General features: G+C 38.3%; 1 protein-coding gene across 4 annotated transcripts; it reads left to right on the top strand.

Moving 5' to 3' along the window:
• Positions 1 to 8126: 8126 nt before the first annotated feature.
• LOC141600862 (phospholipid-transporting ATPase 1-like) lies at positions 8127 to 20477 on the top strand. Of its 4 annotated transcripts, none has more exons than XM_074421119.1 (10): positions 8127 to 8501; positions 8736 to 8805; positions 8908 to 10934; positions 12043 to 12397; positions 15810 to 16596; positions 16854 to 16977; positions 17126 to 17345; positions 18175 to 18633; positions 18721 to 18997; positions 20057 to 20477. In XM_074421119.1, the coding sequence occupies exons 3-9, from the start codon at positions 9509 to 9511 to the stop codon at positions 18914 to 18916; spliced, it is 3567 nt and encodes a 1188-aa protein (XP_074277220.1). In that variant the 5' UTR covers positions 8127 to 8501; positions 8736 to 8805; positions 8908 to 9508; the 3' UTR covers positions 18917 to 18997; positions 20057 to 20477. The 4 variants fall into 4 exon arrangements, with proteins under 4 accessions (XP_074277220.1, XP_074277228.1, XP_074277224.1 ...); XM_074421127.1 differs by having other exon boundaries at positions 8177 to 8501; positions 20035 to 20477; XM_074421123.1 differs by lacking the exon at positions 8736 to 8805 and having other exon boundaries at positions 8184 to 8501.
• Positions 20478 to 20839: the final 362 nt, after the last annotated feature.

Genomic DNA, 20839 nt, shown 5'->3' on the forward strand with positions numbered 1-20839 from the left:
CTTAATTGGTATTCTTGTTAGGGAGTGATTAATTGTTATACCCTCTAATTTTACTTCCTTTTTATTAATATTTCAATCAATATATTATTTGATCTTTTTTTTTTAATTCCATTATTATGGAATTTGGAAAGATTAGCAGCCAAGTAGGGCATAATACGGAGTAACAAAGATAAAGAAAGAAGGAAATTTATATAGGGAAAAAAAACCAAGTTAACAGTGTACCAAGAGCCATTACTTAAGTTATTGTTAAGTGACTTTCCAACTTTCAATGAATCTTTTTTTTATTTTCCATGTACTCATGTTCATGGGGCAACCATCAGACATGCATTCTCATTTCTCAGGACTACATGAATTCTCCTCTGAAATTCGCAAACATAAAGTAACATAAAATTAATTATTTACAGTTTATTTTTTTAAAAATACCAAAAATAAAGTTAATTATTTACATTTTTTTTAAAATCGTCTCTTATTTAACTTGTAAACGAATTTAACTTCAGACCCTTCTTCGAAGCTTTTGATAGCCAAAAACTTTACATCCGCGCCAACCACCAACCTTCTCCGACCGCATTCTTCACCAGCCATCCGCCGAGTAGTCTCACCTACGCGCTTTTGACGTCCCGTTCTGGTCATTGACGTCACTATTCGCGCTCACTAACCCGGCTGAGTTATCTCGTAAGAGAAGTCATGTATGGTTAGTGGTTGATTTTTGAAAGAAAATAAAAGATACATGACAACTCGGCCAACTCAACACACCGAGGACGCTGCGGTGCTCCACTGATCACAGTAGACGAATCTGGAGTGGGTAGCGTCCTCCTTAACAACATCGAGACAAAACATGTATATACTATTATTTACCTGGGCATTTGGTTCCCTAGACCGTGGCTGTTACCATAATTGATACAGTAGATTGGGAAAAATGTCATCTTACCCTGCTCTGGCCACTTGCGCAAACATAAAGTAGTACACGTGCTCATCGAGGGACGTATGCTCCGTCCAGTTACATTTAAGCAAGACAACAATTCTTACGTGGGTAAAAACCTTGGCGTCAAAGACTCGCCGGTAACTGCCTGAAACCATACGATGCCATATTCGCCGGCACAATCGAAATCCAAGAATATAATAGATCGCATGATCATGAACATAATGCCACACAAATGTGTATATTTAGTAAATAATCACCTCCACATAATTCTAATTATTCAAATTAATAACGCTTTCCTGCAAATTAACATCAAAATGATAGTAAATTAATCGGAAACCAACAAAACAACGCAAAACCCAATAAGATTAATAACTTCAATTGATAAACTGTACAAAAAGGAGAAGTATTAATTATTGTGGTATGGAGTGTATTGATAAGAGTGTTATGGAGTAATTTGATCAGTCAGCAATGTATTGATATTTGTGAGAAAAATATGTTACCTAGTAATTTCTCTGTCAAGAATGTCATATGAGTTGGGAAAAGAGGAGAAGTATTAATTATTATGGTATAGTATTGAGAAATGGTAAATTGTTGGAAATGTACTTTACTATTTTACTCCTTATTTTGTACTGAACAAATAAGCTATACAATTATTTGGACCATATTACCCATTTAATGTGAGAGCTTGAAAACCATTTTTCTGAAACCTCATGCTGTCACATCAACTGAAAAGGGGTCTTTTTTTATATATATAATGATTAGAATTGGTCAAGGGTTGTGTTGGGTTCACTTAATTGATGATGACATGTTCATTTAACTTGTATTTTCTTAATTTCCCATTTCAGGATTAATCGATCAATTGCAAGTCTTAATCAAGAATCTACGATCGTTTGCGACCCAAGATTTAGAGTTGTTTGTGCTAACTATTGTAAAGGTGAAAGAGTAGAATACGTGCAATAGTAACAATCAAGCCTACTGTTACATTCACTAGTAAGAGTATGCTTGACTGTTACTTCGGTCTGTAACTCTTGAAAAATATTATAATTTCGAAATCCTTTCTTTTATTTGAAATGGCAGTTTCTTGCCTCGATTTTGAAATAAGGTTTTAAGATTAATCTTTTGCAAAATATGAAGGGATGGTCTTTGAAAAGATATTGTAATTTGCACTTCAAAAAGTTTTTCTCATTTATGCTAAAACTTTCCTTTGGCTTTTGTGAAATAAAGCTTGGCTCTTTCCTTCTATGCTCAAGAGTTGTCCTATTGTGAATGTTTTCTTCACTTTGTTTATGAAAAATACAAAGACCTTTTAAGGATGATTACAAGCCTTCTTTTCTCTTTTGTGCTTCTTAGAAGGAAGCCCTTTTAGTGCTAGTTTGGGAAGGTCAATAATTTTTGTCACATGCCCAAAAGTCTCGACTTCAAACCCTAGCTTGCTTCTTCTTGTTTGCTTCCTCTATAAAAAGAACACCTCTCTTCACTTTTAAAGCAAGACTTTTACCTAAGAAATCAAAGTGTGTTGCAAAATCAGTTTTAAGAACTCAAAGCTTTTCTCTTTGCAAAAATCTTCTAAGTCTTCAAGAGTCACGGTCATTACCACTGTTGCTTCATAGTATTGTACTCTCTTATCTAGAATCGTTTGAACCAATAAGTTGTCTTTCTCAATTGGTTTAAAGAATCATTTTGAGAAAACTAGGTCTTGTAAACATTCTAGTTAGAGTGTCGAGTTCCTAGACGGAGTAGTCTTGGAACTTGTGTTGCAACCGGAGTAGGTTGTTGGCCCTTTTGGTTGTAAGGGTTTTAAGTATTCGGAGTAGATCACTTAACTAATCAATAAAAAGAAGATTGGACGTAGGCCCTTAGAGTGTTGGCCGAACCAATTCAAAAATCGTTGTGTTGAGCTCTCTTCGCTTTTAATTCCGCTGCAATTTATTTAATTGTTCTTCATTTACGTTTTAACTAGCAACAATTCTGAATACTGTTACTTCTGGTCTGTAGCATTTGTTTCACTTGCTAAGACAAACAAGTAACAGTCAGAACAACTGTCGCTCCCAAACTTCAACAATCTCCTTAGGTTTTCGTGATACACTTTTAATCATTCAATTTATTTGATGTATTCATCTGTTCTTCATATTCTTAATCAACTTACTTTAAAACAATAAAGACTAAGTTGAAATTTTAAAATAGTACCTAATTCACCCCCTCCTCCTCTTAGGTACTTAGAATCCTAAACTTTTCAATTGGTATCAGAGCCTCGTGCTCTTGATCAAGGCTAACCGCCTTAGAGTTTGATTCTTGGGATATGGATTCCTCAAAACACTCCAAGATCCCGGTCTTCACCGGTGAGAATTTTGGATGGTGGAAGCTCAAAATGGAGCACTATATCAAAAGTATCGATTATCAATGTTGGAAAATCATTGAGGACGGAGCTCTTTCTATTGAGGAAATCGACATTCTTACGGGTTTTCCAAAGGTCAAAGCCGAGAAGGATGTAATACTACGGTTTTATGAGTCTATGGGTACTCTATCGAGTGGGGCTTACTCTGTCGAGTAAGTATGTTTTGAGTTACGAAACAGGAGTCTGCCTGTAGGGTGCTCGATCGAGTCTCCTTAGTTCATGTCCAACCCGAAGGCATTGGAATGGGATTAAACATGTGCTTCGTTACCTTCAAGGTATGGAAGATATGGGTTTGTTCTTTTCTAAGCTAAACAAAGATGGTTTAGTTGGTTTTGCAGATGCAGGTTATTTATCAGATCCTAATAGTGCTCGATCACAAACTGGATATGTTTTTATATATGTGATGCTACCACTATTTCTTGACGTTCAGTGAAACAAACTATTACAGCTACATCTTCTAATCATTCGGAAATTTTAGCAATTCATGAAGCTAGTCGTGAATGTGTGTGGCTAAGATCTTTAATTCAACATATACGACAAGATAGTGGTTTATCTTCCAAGAAAGATGTACCTACAATTTTATATGAAGATAATGCATCTTGTATTGCACAGTTAAAAGAAGGGTATGTCAAAGGTGACAGAACAAAACACATCTCGCCAAAATTCTTTTTCACTCACGAACTTCAGAAGAAAGGTAAGGTTTTTAATGAGGCAACTTCATATGCGCATTATAAGACAATATTACTCCTAACGAACATTCAAGGGGGAGTGTTATAACATACAGTGTTTATGAATGTCTGTTACCACATTTGCCATAAACATTCTACATTACACATTGAATAAGTACTCTAAATATTGTATAAGTTACTCTTCACATATCCCTATAAATAGTATGTTTATCTCACGTACAATATACACATAATATCAATAAGAAAAACTTCTCTTCATCTACATTCGTTTCATAACATCAAGAAAAGCAAAACATTATCTTACATACCTATTTAGTATGATATTTGACCCGGCTTAAACCTTAAGACAGATCACAAAATCTCATTGAAGACGGCACGTATCCGTCACTTTGGAGTGACGGATACCATTTCCTCTCACAAATGACCCAAATAGAGGAGAGAGGGAAGCACATGGGGGTGCCCCCATCTTGTCCCCCTATCCATTTTGTGAGTGGTATTACCCGTCACTTGCTCCGACCCGTCTTCAGCAAGACTAACTAAAAACGGATACCTCCATTTTAGATAAGACTATCCGATCTCTTGCCACTTTCACTCCGCTGCCACTTTTTGGTAGCAAACTAGCAATAGGAGTTTATATGATATTTCGTTACAAAAAAACGGTCCGTCTTGCTTCAGACCGTCTTATTTCAGACCGCAATAAGATCTCTCACAAGTGAGAAGCACATGGGTGGTGGGACACCCTCATGTGCTTTCCCACTCACACCCTAAATGGGTTTTTTGTGAGAGAAAATGGTATCCGTCTGACCATTTCAGACGGATATGACGGTCTGAAATAAGAATTTGTGAACAAAAAAAGATGCACACCCTTTGTAAAGTACGTATTTTGAAGATAGTGACTTTTGCCTTCCTTTCTAAAATTAAATCATCCTAATTCCAAATGCCGGCTCATAAGTGTCTTCTACTCTTTACTATTCTTATCGACGAAGAAAGCGGTGTGGCTAATATAAATGGAATTGTACGTGGAAATCCATAGTCGAATTTGCTACTACCTAAAATTAGTTAAAAAGCAATTTTTCGTAAGATTTTTTAACAATAGATTTAGGAGACTCTTAAAATAAATGGAAGCATGGTACACCACGAATAAATAATGTGTCCCATTTCATAATCAGCACTATGTAATAACAATGCAAATCCCCTATCTCATTTTGTGTCTCATTTCATAAAGTGGGATAGAGGGTCGCAACTCGTGTAATACGAAGTGGCTTTTAATTTTCATATTATAATTCAACAACTTTAGAATTGAAATATGAACAAATACAAGAATTTGAGGAGTCTAACGATGGTGATTTGGGAGGAATTTTTTTTTTTTTTTTGTCAGAGTGAAAAAGGAAGGCTTATAGCATTCCCAAAATTACATAACGTAACAAGCTACTTGACTAAATAACGCTAGAAGCCCGAGTAGCAAATCTAGCGATACAAAGCCAAAACTAAAGACTACATTAAAGTTTTCTGGAAATAAAATTACAACACTAAGACAAACTGGCACGACATAAGCATAAAGTGAAAAGGCGGAAACTTGGTCACGAGCGTTGGTAGCATCATCACTAGCACGGAAGACCTCCAAATATCGTCGGTACATACAAGCGGCAGAGTGACCAAAACAAGATGTACTTACGCTCTTGCGAAAAGAACGTAGAAATAAAAGAGGAAAGGCAAGACGACGAAGTCTGCCCTCGGCGGAGAGAAATCTCCTACACCTTAGAAAAGGCACCCTTAGATCATAAGACGAACGGACTGAGAAATCCAGCATGCAAAGACTAGTACGAACCCACATAGACACCGAGACCGCATCACCCCAACCCAGATATTTGACTTAGCTTATTATTACATAAACAAACATAAAAACTCCAACTGACGGAAATTATTAGATAATAAAAGCAAGACGAGAGAGAAGACATAAATTTTAAAATAACCACCACCTCCGATCCATCCAACCCCACCGGAAACCCAACTCAAGCCAACTCCAAACCTCGAATCACACATTAAATCGACCAGCACTCAGACTCGCCCAACCGAAAAGAACGAAAGACCCGACCAACACCATGAGGACCAGCAAAGAACCCACAAACCGACACCATCCACACACCCATGAGCTGCCATCACTTCTTGTCCCAAGAACTCACACAACGACGGGATCGACACCAACGGAGACACACATGCATGCAACAAAGCGGTAAATGAGAGTCAAAACAACAACCACCAGGCGGTGAAAGACACAAGACCGAAAGGCGGAGGGAGGGGGCGAGGGGAAGGGGAACGCCAAATCGACCGGAGTGCCAACGACAGACCTGACCCATAAACAAGACTCAAAGACAGACTCACCATTAACCAGATCTATCTCAACAACCAGGAGATAGATCAAACCAAGGAGACAGGGGAAATGGGGGAAGGGGGCAAGGGGAGGGGGGAACATTTCCCCTGAATCCTGATGCATGCATGTCCAGAAACCGTCGACGACAGACAAACGACGGACGACGTGAGAAGGGAACCGGAGAAAGCAGCGCCACATCATAAACAAACCAGATCCCCAAAGATTCAAACGCAAGATCCACAAAGCGATCAGAACAAAACGAGATCAAATTGGAAAAAAAGGGGAGGAAATGGGTAAAGATTTAATGTATAATAAAGAGGGATAAATCATCACCGGAGATAGGCCAAAACGGACCCATCTCTGGCGAGGGAGCATGCAGACAGAGGGGGTTGGGACGATGGGGAAGGCGGAGGAAACAAGGTTGATTTTTTGTGGTTTTTCTTTTAGAGAGAGAAGAGAGTGTTTAGAGAGAGATGTTTTTGGAGAAAGCTAGCTGGGGAGGAATTTTTTTATTATTATTTTTTTTCTGTTTTTTGATGGAGGGGGTATCAAATGGATTTTTTTGGTGAAAAAGTACTATACTAAGTAAAATGTGTAATGCAAACTAAAAATATTTTATGATAATTTCGATTCTTTATAATTTACAAAAAAAATTGACCAACTTACAAACAAAAAAATAACAAAATATCAAGGTGACAAAAGTTAATTATTGAATAGTTGTATGGGTCACGACATCTTAATGAAAATGCTTTAATGAGGGAATTATTAAAAACAAGCAAAAAAGAAAATATTAACCGCAAATTGTTGACAAGGAGGCTTTAACCCCTGATCTATTGCGTGACTACCAATTACTTTGTCACAACTAACACACTCAAGTTTTAATGCAAAATTAAGCATTTCGTCTTTATTATTCTTAACATCGCTCATATTCATAGTTAAAAATTTTCATCTTTTCAACTTTTTTTTTTTTTTCTTTTTTTTTTCTTTTAAGGTAGTAGACTTACAACCGCTACCCTTTGCTACTTAGTGGATTGGCCACTGGTTGTCCTTCCCTACAAAACCGCCTTTCTTATACCCCGTTAACCTCCTCTTTACACCCTCGATCACCACACTCCAACCAGTCTAATCTGATCAATTACCTCTCTTGCTTAACTCAACCCTACCCATAACTCCAACAACCCCTTCATCTACAACTCTGATCAACCAAATTCTAGAAAAGAGTACAAGTTTAACGATTTTCTTATTGCATATACCACATGCATTCATTAGACCTGATAAATATAACTTGATTCGACTATACTCAATTTGGAACGAAAATACAAAAGTACCAACATAAAGCTGACTCAAATCCGAGAGTAACATGATGCAAATTAATCTAGCCTACAGCCCTACATAACTTGACACTAATCCATATAAAGTTGACTAACTTGGAGACAACATAATGCATAATAACGCAATCCAAATCATATGGAGTACGAGTAAATATTCCAAAATAACTGAACAATTGGTCTCCCTTGTGACGGGTTACCATTTGTGACGGATATTTTGTGAGATAAAATGGTAACAAAATGGGTTAGTGGAGAAAGGGGACCACATGAATAGTGTTGCAGAGAGAGAAAAAAGTGGAGTATCATTGTGAGGTAAAATGGTATCCGTCTTCCGTTTCAAACTTTGTGATTGGATATGCTAAATGCCTTCAATGAGAATTTGTGATAACTGAATAATAACAACACATCCAAATAAAATATTGTCAAAATTAAAGGTCGTAAACACATAAATCCGATCCAAATGACCCGTTTATCAAACATTGCACTCAACACTCCTTTCTCGGTTGATAACAAACCGGCGGAGTTTGAGCTTCTTCCTTTTGTCTCCTGTCTTCCGTCCGTCTCTCTCCCCCTCTCTCCCTCTCATCGCAATCCACTCCAATATTGCGTGATTTAGACTCCAATCCCCTTTCGATCAACCCTAATTTCCTTAGTTCTTCAAATTTTGATTCCTTTCGATCAAATTAGTCTTTGCGTTTCAGCTGATTTCGTCTGGCATATTGTATAATTCGACAAAAAGAATCGAATTATTGTTCCAACTTTCCGGCATTTTTTTCGAGAGAGATCTGAAAACGAGGTGATTTACTGTTAAATCTCTGATTTTATTACGATTAGATATATTGTCAATAATTGTTGATTGATTTATTGATTGATTTGATACAACAATTGGCAAGATAATTAATCTTTTTGTGAATTTCGACGTGCAATTCGTATTTTCCTAGGGTTCCGTAATTTATTGATTTGAGTGATGAATGTATATATATGTATATGGCGTACTACTAATAATGTGGTTATTGTTTTGTGTTTCCAGCTTCGTAAATTATCTTAATTTCGCGTTATTCGATTGCTTCGATAAGCTGGAAACTTCTGCATTTGTAAAGGTAAACTAAAATCTGCTTGTTTGTAGTGGAATTGATAAATTTCAGCTGAAAACTTGTTGGATTTTGATAATTAGTTTTTAATGTTGTTTATTACTTCTGCAGAGGTACTTGTGCAGTACTCTTGTGGACGAGATTGAACCGTTCGAATGGTGGATCGTTTGATGAGTCAAGTATCGGTATAGTGTCTGCAGATAAGTTACAGATTATCATTTTTGTGGGTAGGTGTGGAGAGCTGAATCCTCTTGTGACTCGCAATTTTGGAATGAGAGTGTGAATAACGAAAGATTTAATGCGACGTTAGGTCTTTAATTGTAGTTTTAGAGACTGGTAGAAGTCGTGCTACTAAATTTTCCAATGATCGGGTTGGAGAATTGTTTCTGACTTCTGGTGGTGAGCCATTACATGTACGTTATCTTAACATCTCTGTGGTACCAAAGCATTGTTTCTAATCAATAACCTGGGCCGTGTGTGGTCAAATGCCTCACTCTCTTCTTTCACACGAGGCATAAACTGCTTTGTTCTAATTGCAAGAGGACGACGTGACTGTCACCATTGACAATATTTTTGCTAAAGGGGTTGTTGAAAGATCTGCTATCCCGGGTTGTAGAAATAAAAGGTTTACTCCATTGGCTCTCTCGTGTTTGAGCTGTCGTCCTCCCAGAACCCCACGAGGGACTGAAAACGCCTCGTGTCGTGGGGTGGGATGGAACAAATAACGCCGCCTGCAAGTTTTGAGATAACTGGTACTACATCTAGGGTGCAGGATAAATTGAGAAAGTCTCAGGCCCTTTATTGTAAGAGTGGGCCGTTGGATGAAAATATTTTTTGTGATCAGAGTCCTAGATTAGTATATGTTGGTGATCCAAAGAGAACAAATGAGAGGTTTGAGTTTTGTAGCAATGAGATCAGGACGAGCAAATATACCATGCTGAACTTCTTGCCGAAGAATCTTTTCATTCAATTCCATCGGGTTGCTTATTTGTATTTCCTAGCTATAGCTGCTCTCAATCAACTTCCTCCTCTTGCTGTCTTTGGAAGGACAGTGTCTCTATTCCCTCTCTTGTTTGTGTTGAGCGTTACTGCTATAAAGGATGGATATGAAGACTGGCGAAGGCATGGATCAGACAGGAATGAGAATAATAGAGAGGCTCTCGTGCTTCAATCGGGACTGTTTGAGAACAAGAAGTGGAAGCATATTCAGGCTGGTGAGATTGTAAAGATATTTGCTGATGAGACAATTGCTTGTGACATGGTCCTGGTGGGAACTAGCGATCCTAGTGGCATTGCCTACATTCAGACGATGAATTTGGATGGTGAATCCAATCTGAAGACAAGGTATGCGAGGCAAGAAACAGCATTGGTTGTTGCAGAAGAAGGGATAAATTCAGGGCTTATCAGATGCGAACAGCCGAATAGAAATATTTACGAGTTCACTGCCAATATGGAGTTCGGAGGCCATAAGTTTCCTCTCAGTCAGTCAAACATCATTCTACGTGGTTGTCAGCTCAAGAACACAGAATGGGCAATTGGTGTTGTTGTCTATACTGGTCAGGAGACGAAAGCGATGCTAAATAGTGCCGCGTCCCCCGCTAAAAGAAGCAAGTTGGAAAGTCATATGAATAGGGAAACTCTATGGTTGTCGGTTTTTCTCTTAACAATGTGTTCAGTTGTAGCTCTAGGCATGGGCCTTTGGCTTGAGCGTCACAAGGAGCAGCTTGATACATTACCTTATTACAGAAAAAGATATTTTACTACTGGAAGAAACGCTCGAAAACTGTACAAATACTATGGAATTCCCATGGAGACTTTCTTTTCTTTTCTGAGTTCCGTTATAATCTTCCAGATAATGATCCCAATCTCACTTTATATCACGATGGAGTTGGTTCGGCTCGGGCAATCATACTTCATGATAGGAGACAAACATATGTATGACAGCAGTAGCGACTCTAGGTTTCAATGTAGATCTTTGAACATAAATGAGGACTTGGGTCAAATCAGATATATATTCTCTGACAAGACAGGAACACTTACTCAAAACAAAATGGAGTTTAGAACAGCTAGTATATATGGAAAAAAATATGGAACTTTCTCATCTGCTGTTGCTTCTCCATCAGATATGAGTGTATCAGGTAATTGTACCTTTGCTCTTTTATTTCTTGAGCCTGGAGGTATCTCGAGTATATAACACTTTAAACTATAAATGCAAGTCTCAGCTGTGTTATGCGCATAGTTCTGTTATACAATTTTCGTGTATTGTTTCATTTTTTGGTGGAGCTAAAGATCTACGTTCTTTGGCATTAAAATATGACTGAATGAAGTAGAGTTGCTCATTTGACTGGCTGCATTTACTATATTGTAAACTAACATCTGCTCAACAAAATGTTTCGTTATGTTCTTCAAAGTGAATATCTTTGTGTTGGGCGCAAGGATAACGGTGCATACATCTGGCCACCGTAACCTCGTCAAAGATCGAAGTGTTAGGCATTGGGGTAACGTTATTGTGCTGTAGCATTTTAGCATATGTCATCTTGATCTATGGTCAGTGCTTGTCATTAGTTGAGCTTCTTGATGCGGGAATGTTGTATTCCTGTACACACATTAGTTCTTTGCCTATAATCATTTCAGTGGCATGTCAATCAGAACTTAATTCTAAGTTTGCCTGATTGGTAGCCATAATGATAATGACATGAATCCTGGTTTATACTCACTCTTGGGTGTGTGACCTATGTGTTGTTTCTCCCCTTGAATGAAGAAATCATGTAGTCCAAAGCTCTTAACCCTGTTATTCAGTTGATGTATAAACTAACAGGTAATGTTCATAAAGTAAATCTGACTCTGTACAGTGAGCAGTCATCATACCGTACTGGCTGTAGAAGCTTAGCCTAATTTCATTTAAGACAATTTAGGTCACACTTGGTTCTAACGTGATAATTCCATAATTCCATCCTTGCAAAAATAACCTGGCTGTGAAATGCTCATCTTTGTTTTGTCATATTAGTTTTATCTTATAAGGGAAATTATTTGATGGATGAAATTATTTAGAGGAGTTCTAACGACTAATCTAAGGGAAAAGAATGACAGTTAGGGACGCAGTGATGGTGAAAATTATTTGTAGAAAACGTTTGACCGACCTAAGTATAGTAAACTTTCAAAATTAAAGCAAAATTGGTCATTTTCTAAAGCTTTTTACTCAGACTATTTGTCAGACTCTTGCTAACTGTTACTAGTTTGTTTCAGGAGTTCCTGGAATGGCATTTGTGCCTAGAAAGAGATGGGAGCTTAAATCACCAGTTGATGTTGATTTTCTACTTTCAGAGCTATTGCATAAAAACTCAGATAGAGATGACAGAATAGCAGCTCATGAGTTTTTCTTGACATTAGCTGCATGTAACACAGTTATTCCTATTCTCAATCAAAGCATATCTCTTGGCTCTTTAAGTCACAGCTTTGAATTGGATGCTGAAGCAATTGACTACCAGGGTGAATCTCCTGATGAGCAAGCCCTTGTTGCCGCAGCTTCTGCTTACGGGTACACCCTCTTTCAGCGCACCTCTGGGCATATTGTAATTGATATCAACGGAGAGAAGCTAAGGTAAGAAATCACCGTAAATATTCATGTTTTATTTGCAATTTTTATAGTTTGTTCTGAAGAAGATCCCCATAAGCAGGGGTTAGTCAGGCTACAGGGCTGATTCTCAAACTTGGTTTGGCCAAGTAATAGACTTCTAGTGGCTTATTTCTAGAAACCTAGCTTGATCCTCACTCGCGTCTCTTGATTTTGATTTCTCTAAGGATAATCTAAAACATGAACAAAATGTTGGGCTGAACTTTAGACAAGGGATCATCTACTAACACTAGAAAACTAATTGACCAGAGGCTTGAGTTCTAATAGGCCCCAGTAAGGCCTTGCTTATTAGTTCTAATAGGCCACAGTAAGGCCTTGCTTATTTAAGTAAGTGATCTAAATACAAATATTTCTTGGAGTGCGTAATTTGATTTTAGTTTCAAGTTTTTTTTTTTAAAAAAAAAAAAAAATTAAATTTAGCCCTATCATTGAGAAATATATTCAAGTGACTCCTGTATTAAGAGTTTGCAACAAATGATTTGTACCTTGTGTTGCTTCAAGTTGGTGAGCATCAAGTTTTTTGAATGTTCTCATTATGCTAAAAGATTGTCCTGAATGGTGTTTCGCTACTCATATAGTTATATGCCTCAACTCTCTTTAACCGCAATACCTTTGTTTTAGTCTAATACTTCCTCCCATTTTCCAAAATTATACCACTTTCAATTTTCAGCTCATTTTCTGGATTGGTAGTATTTCCTTATTTGGTATGAATAGAAGTCAAATGACCAACATACCTCTCATATCCTCAATCCCTCATAAGTCATAACTTACCAGTCACCACACACTCACCTCTCTGATAATATCCTCCCCAAAACCCCAACCACCATACTCAACATCACCACCCCTCAACACCACCTCCACCATCCTTCATCACCACCTCCACCATCCTCCATTGCCACCTTAACAGTTAACATCACCACGACCAACGTGAACACCTCCGCCACCCTTCACAACTCAAAAACCATCATCCATTTCTCAAATCCGAACTCCACCACCATGTATGAGACTATGCGCTAACCACCACCACCGCTACCGTCAACCACTATCACCACAACCACCATGTCAACCCAAAACCTTTCCATTACCCCTGACCACCACTACAATCCTCCCATCGCCCGTGAACCCGAGCACCACTCACCTTTAAAACCGCCTACCACCTTATCACATGATCACATGACCGGCGAGCACCTCCCCCTCGCATAAAACTGCCTGAGTTCCACAACTCAGATCTCCTCCGACCACTTTCTCTTTTTTTACGGTGTTGAAGCCTTGAAGGTGGGGTGGGATTTCGTTGTGGTGGTGAAAGTTGTCACAGATCTAGGGAATTGTGGGCTCTCCGATGGTGAGGTGGTTTGTGGTGGTCGTTTGTGAGCGTTGAGGATGAGAGATTCAGAGGTGGTTGGAGTCGGCGGCTTTAGATGGTGTGTAGTACCGAAAACCCTAGATGTACAGCCACAGTAATTACGGTGGAGAATTGGAGAAGGGCGCAGTGGTCATAAAGTAAGGGAAAGTGTGGTTACCGATTTCTGTGGCCGACGACGGTGGGGGGAGAGTTGTTAGGGTGGCTGTTGGTTGGGTTGTGGTGAGGTTGATATTTGGTGTTTGGGTGAGGAGATAAGATGTGTGGTTGGTGGTGGGCCAGTTTGGTGAGGAGGTTGTTTGGTAAACATACATAGTTTTTTCACTATTCTTAATTGTGGCCTAAAATATTTGCGTATGCACCCAGTTTGGTTGATATTTGGTGTTTGGGTGAGGAGATAAGCCAATGGAATGACCCCAATTAATGGGAAGGAGTAAAATATTTGCGTATGCACTCTTACTATTGGCAATGAGGGTATTGTCCGAGATCAACAATATTTCGTGGTTTGGGGAGGGTGGAGAATTACAAGTCTCGACAAAGAGCATAAATAGAAGACCCTAGTACCTATGATGGTGTATGGTTGGCTCAGATGTATTAAATTAAACCTTATCCATATGCGATATGCCTTTGTTGGGTTTGGCATTGTGAAAGATTTGTATAAGTAGAGCATCATCGAGTTTTGGGAAATCATTTTGCTGATATATAGATTGTTGAACAAAATGGCTCACTAAAGTCCATATTTCTAATGGAGCCAAAGACTATTACTCTTTGGTTCTGGATTGTGATGGAGTAAAGCAAAATGGCTCACTAAAGTGGCTGTGCTTCTTTCTCTTGAGAAGTAGCAGTCCTTCGATGCAGTTTTCGACGCAGTTTTCATCTTGGGTCATTCGGAAACAGCCTCTTTGTGTTTCTAACACAAGGGTAAGGCTGCGTACCCTACCCCGCAATTTGCGGGAGCCATTGAGGCACTGGGGTAATGTTGTATAGATTGTTGAACAAAGTATAGGGACATGAAAACATGATATGTGAACAAGTTAAAATAGCAACTGATTGAATATGCCTCGAAGTATAAACCACAACACTATTGAGAATGGAAAACCTGCTGATGATCTATGTTTTGGACCAGATCACGTACAAGACTATTTTCCTTCAACTACTATTTCCTCTGGTTCCCCTTCACCTGATCCAAACAGTCAACCACATCAGCCCTTCTTCACTACAACGTATAACTTCCCTCTTCTTCAGCCGATCTTGACTGCTAGCATATCATCCATATTTCCCACCCTCATCCTCACCCAATCCCTGGACTGGCGGCCTTAACTGTCGTGCAAACAGCCCCTCTTGACAAAACCAGAAATCCCACACCCACCCTTTTCATAATGGCAACCACCCCGTACAATCACTAAGAAAGATTAAGAGTTTGTTTGGGTAACAAAAGTAGAGGGAAAGGGAGGGGAGGGGGAAGGAGGGAAGAGAAAGGGAGGTAAGGGAAGGGGAGGGCAAATGGAATGTGGGTATTTGGATACAATCTCCTTCCAAATCTTAGCTATTGTGGAGAGATTTTGATTTGCCTTGGAGGAAAGAAAATGGATCCCTCCAAATATCTCCCCCTCCATTTCCCTCCACCCTTATTTGCTATCCAAACAAGCCATTTTATATCCCCTACACTCCCTCCCTTTCTTTTCCCTTCAAATCCCTCAACCCAAACACACCCTAAGGGTTTACAAATTTTCACTGCAATTGTCCTTGTGGGTTTGTTACAATTTTCATTGAAGTTTTCTAGAACTGACAGTTATCTTCTGAAATTACTTCATTGCAAAGAGAAGACTTAATGTTGTTTTTGACTTTGTACCATGTGCTTGACAATGTTCCAAGTTCCAGACGCTGACTGGACATTGCCATGGCCCATTAGCACTATTAATAAATTGTGACACTGCATCTTATGTTTCTCATGCTGGAAATTTCCATTATAAAAAATGCTGTTGAAATGTTGAATATATATGTATATTTTTTATACAGGCTGGATGTGTTGGGTCTGCATGAATTTGATAGCGTCAGAAAAAGGATGTCAGTTGTAATCAGATTTCCTGACAATTCTGTCAAAGTTCTTGTCAAAGGTGCTGATACGTCAATGTTTTCTATCTTGGCCAAAGGCTTGGATGGCAACGATAATATCCAAACTGAAACTCAAAATCATCTCTCCGAATATTCATCTCTTGGTTTGCGGACATTGGTTTTGGCTGCAAGAGATCTAACAGACGCTGAGCTTGAAGATTGGCAACAAAAGTACGAGGATGCTAGCACATCTTTGAGCGACAGATCTGCTAAAATGCGTCAAACAGCAACTCTAATAGAATGTAACTTGAGACTACTTGGGGCTACTGGCATTGAGGACAAGTTACAAGATGGTGTACCTGAAGCCATTGAGTCCCTCCGACAGGCGGGAATCAAGGTTTGGGTTTTAACTGGTGATAAGCAGGAGACTGCAATCTCCATTGGACTATCTTGCAGACTCTTGACAACTGATATGCAGCAGATCATCATTAATGGGACTTCCGAGCAAGAGTGCAGAAATCTCTTAGCTGAGGCAAAATCCAAGTATTTAGTCACATCAGAGTGCAGTGGTGGTCAGAGTTTGAAACTGAAAAAGGAGGCTGCAAGTGATTATCTTGAAATTCCTAATGATACAGCCAGCGTTAATTTCGAATCATGGAACCCAGAGGAAGATATGTCAAGTTCTTCTTTGGCACTAATTATAGATGGCAATAGCTTGGTTTACATTCTTGAGAAAGATCTTGAATCAGATGTATGTACTTGTTTTGGTTGTTCTCATCAAATCTCATTTTACATGTTAACTGTGAAGTACCTATTGTAAGGTGCTTCTCAGTTTGTTTGCTTTTAAAGCAGAAAAGGATTTGGGTGTTGAGCTACAAGTCAATACCATGTTTTTGACTATGGAGTTACCATTCATTTTGCAACTGCAAAACTTTGTCATTTGATTGTGCCCAATGATTGATTTCTATTAGTGAACTTACAAATGATGGTCTTTGTTGATTGCTACAGCTTTTTGATCTTGCAACGTCCTGTAAAGTTGTGATTTGCTGCCGGGTGGCACCTTTGCAGAAAGCTGGGATCGTTGACTTAATTAAAAATCGTACTGATGATTTGACATTGGCTATTGGTGATGGTAAGTTTGTTTTTTTTGTTTTTTTTGTTTTTTTTTATTCTAAGCATTTTATACTTTGATTCGTATTGAGGGGAACATTTTATTAAAGCAAGTGGTTGTTTGTAAGGAACTTACAGAAATTGGTTTATTATGCCTGCACATAATGTAGGTGCGAATGATGTCTCAATGATTCAAATGGCGGATGTTGGGGTTGGAATCTGTGGTCAAGAAGGACGCCAGGCAGTGATGGCGTCAGACTTTGCTATGGGTCAATTCCGTTTTTTAAAAAGATTATTACTGGTGCATGGCCATTGGAATTATCAGCGTGTTGGTTATTTGGTTCTATACAACTTCTACAGAAATGCGGTTTTTGTACTCATGTTATTCTGGTATGCACTATTTGGTTTTCTCCTTGGATGTTTTTGCATACCATTCTTGTTGTTGGCGAGGATTTTTAGGCTATGATTTGTTAATATATTCGTGATCTATTAGTGTTAATTGTATATTTTTGAGAGTGTAGGTAACCAACGTTTTCATTGTTTGGCGAGTACTTTAGGCATTCTTAACATTTGCAATTCTTTTTATTTCAGATGCTGTAATTGCTTATAAGGTTTTGAAGTTACGATTTTAACATTACGAGATTTAAAGTTCACGTACGATATATGCTGACCTGTCGGAGGGAGATTAAAAGCCTGTCTGTATCATGGTTACCGAATTCGTTATGAATATGTCCTTACCAATTCACGATTTGCTTTTATAGAATGTGTGTTATATGTATTTTCAGTAAGCAACATGATAGAATTCGCTTTTAACAATTCACGATTCGTAGGGCACCGAGCGAATTCGGTAACCATGGTCTGTATAATAAATCTCCTGTATCTCTTTTGTAATACCGTCGCATGTTCGGAGTCATTCATATGATAGCCGAATTCCATGTCTGCAACTGTCTATCCTTTAACCAATATATATATTGAATGTATTTTCAGAATTTGTTACGGAGTATTTGAATTTGTACATAGTAGCACCATGCTTACTGTGGTCTTAAGGAACTTGTATAACAACACCGTATTCGGCATTCGATACATTCCCCTTGCGAATATATGATGTTCTAATTGTCCTTTGACACGTGCTAGAATTCTGAACCGACCAAATGCGCCTGAGCTCCATTACCTAATGACATATCAATTCTTATGACATTCAATTTTGCTTGTATCTCAGGTATATATTATGCACGGCTTTCTCAGCAACTCAGGCGTTGACTGATTGGAGCAGCGTACTATATTCAGTTATCTATACTTCCATACCTACTATGGTTGTTGGTGTTCTGGACAAGGACTTAAGTCATAAGACATTGCTTCAACATCCAAAGCTCTATGGTGCAGGACACAGACAAGAGAGCTACAATTTACAGCTATTTTGGTTAACAATGCTCGACACCTTGTGGCAGAGTCTTGTTCTCTTTTACATTCCATTGTATACTTACAAGGACAGCACCCTTGACATTTGGAGTTTAGGAAGTTTGTGGACAATATCTGTAGTACTCCTTGTGAATATGCACTTGGCCATGGATATTCAGCGCTGGGTGTTTCTCACTCATGTTGCTGTATGGGGATCAATAGCTATCACATATGCCTGTATGATTGTGCTGGATTCTATACCTATATTTCCTAACTACTGGTAAGTTGACGTGCTTGCATTTTTGTACTGACCTTTTGTATATTCCATTGAACGTTTAGTTATCTATGCTCCGTTTTCTCTGTGCAGGACTATTTATCACCTTGCAGCTTCACCTACCTATTGGCTAACCATTCTACTAATCTTGATCGTTGCTTTGCTTCCTCGCTTTCTCTACAAAGTTGTATATGAAATGTTTTGGCCGTCAGATATTCAGATAGCTAGGGAAGCCGAGTCAATTAGGAAGCAGAAAAAATTGGAGGAGAAACTAGATCATTCCAGCTGATATGTATAGTACCCTCTTTTGTACAGCCAGAAGTCTAACTGTCCATGACCCCTCTATGGCCCTCAGTTCACAGATTCCGTGGTGAGTATATCTTTTCATCATTTTTTCGTGTCAGTCTGTTGGTTCTGATTTGCATATTATAACAAGTGACCAACACATATTGTGCACATCCTTGTCTCTGTTTTAGTTCTGCTTCAAATACAATAACTGAAGTATGATATTGAGTTTAGTTCTTGAATGGTTCATCAAGTCATGCGTTAACCTCCGTGTCTCATTTGGTAATTGGCCATTAAGAAGGGGAATGGTAATGGCGATGATCCATAGGAAAGCGCATCTTTTTATACACAATATAATATCTTCACCTGTTAAACTGGTGAGTGGTAAACTGGTTATGGGTGTCAATGAACAAAATGTTTATTTACTCATTTCTTTTAAGTCACGTTCTTACTATCTTCTGCTAAACAATTAAGAACTGGTACATCGTTTCTTCCAGACTAAGAAAAAGAGATCTGAGCTAGTACAAGCGCTTGAGTAGCTATTACAGGCTTTACCTTTCTTTCATCGTTCCCAAATCCCATCCCATCCCCCCTGCCTTTTAATCTAATACATCTTCTCTCTTGTGATCTTGTCTCCTCTCGTTACGTCTTTGTTTCATTTAAATCTGTTTGACCTACTTGTAGCAGTTGTTCGTTTTGGTAAATCATGTTAGTCGGTCCCAATTAGTATTAAAGATCACTCGTTGGCAGGCTGTAGAATGTCATTCTGCCACACGAATTTTCCGACAGGTCCATACTTCTGTTAAAAATGCACGTCGCTGATTTATTTACATATAAATCAGTTACCATTTCGCTTGTTACGCTGACCAAACTAGTATTGAATAGACAGCAAATTAACTGCACAGCCATGTAGTTGTAAGTAACCTAATTTATTGGTTAAATTTGTTCTAGGCATTAGACATGTTTGAGTTGTGATCCTCCTATTATGTTACAAGATGACCTGGGTTGAAATAGCTTATCGGCGTTAGACAATGCTCAATTGTGCGGCAACAATTTGTTCTGAAATGTTGTGCAGCTTGATTGTTACACATGTTTAATCTCCTTTTAAAATACTAATTCCAGGTAAACGTTTTATGTTTTTTAGCTCGTGGTTCTGTGAATTGATGCGGTGAACCCATGGCAATTATCCAAAGATCAAAGATATATCACTGGAGTATCCATGGAGAACACACGATGGGTAAGTTATCCAACAATGATTCCACTTGACGAGAAATATCTTTCTATACAAGAGTTGAGTATGGTTACTTTCGGAATGGGGTTCAAATCCAAATGACAAATTCTTGCACTGACGCCGATGCCTTTTTTCTAGAACGAGAATTAGTGACAGCCGCGCTTGTTGGAAATTTGAAATATAATGGTATAGAATCCTGTCTATCTTGTATTCCGTAGTATATATATGTGTGTTCATGTAAAGAGTATTAATTGCGCAATGAGATGAGTTTCCAGATTCAAGGTGATAATAACATTACATCTTGTGACGGTTACAAGCAAGACTTATTGATTTACATCTCACTTATTTTAGAGCAACTTCTATTTTTGCAGGTATCACTTATCAACCAATCAATAGAATTAAATAGATGACTAGAACAAAAGAAACCCGGAATAACGTATCTATTATCACAAATGTTGTGGATGAGAGTTTAGGTAATTTATTTTTCTCGGTATGAGAATATTAGCGTATTATAGGTACTAAATAACTTAAATGAATCGCAATGTCTTAACTGAAATTTGTTAATTTTATGTGAAGTCAGTAATAGTACTAGTAATAATGTGTTCCATAATTTGATTGATATTATTAATTCATAATTCTAACAAATGTCTTAATATAATAGCACTGTGACTAATTGAAAGTACTAGCAGTGAGGCT

Source organism: Silene latifolia, chromosome 1, assembly GCF_048544455.1.
Source record: "Silene latifolia isolate original U9 population chromosome 1, ASM4854445v1, whole genome shotgun sequence".
Taxonomy (NCBI): domain Eukaryota; kingdom Viridiplantae; phylum Streptophyta; class Magnoliopsida; order Caryophyllales; family Caryophyllaceae; genus Silene; species Silene latifolia.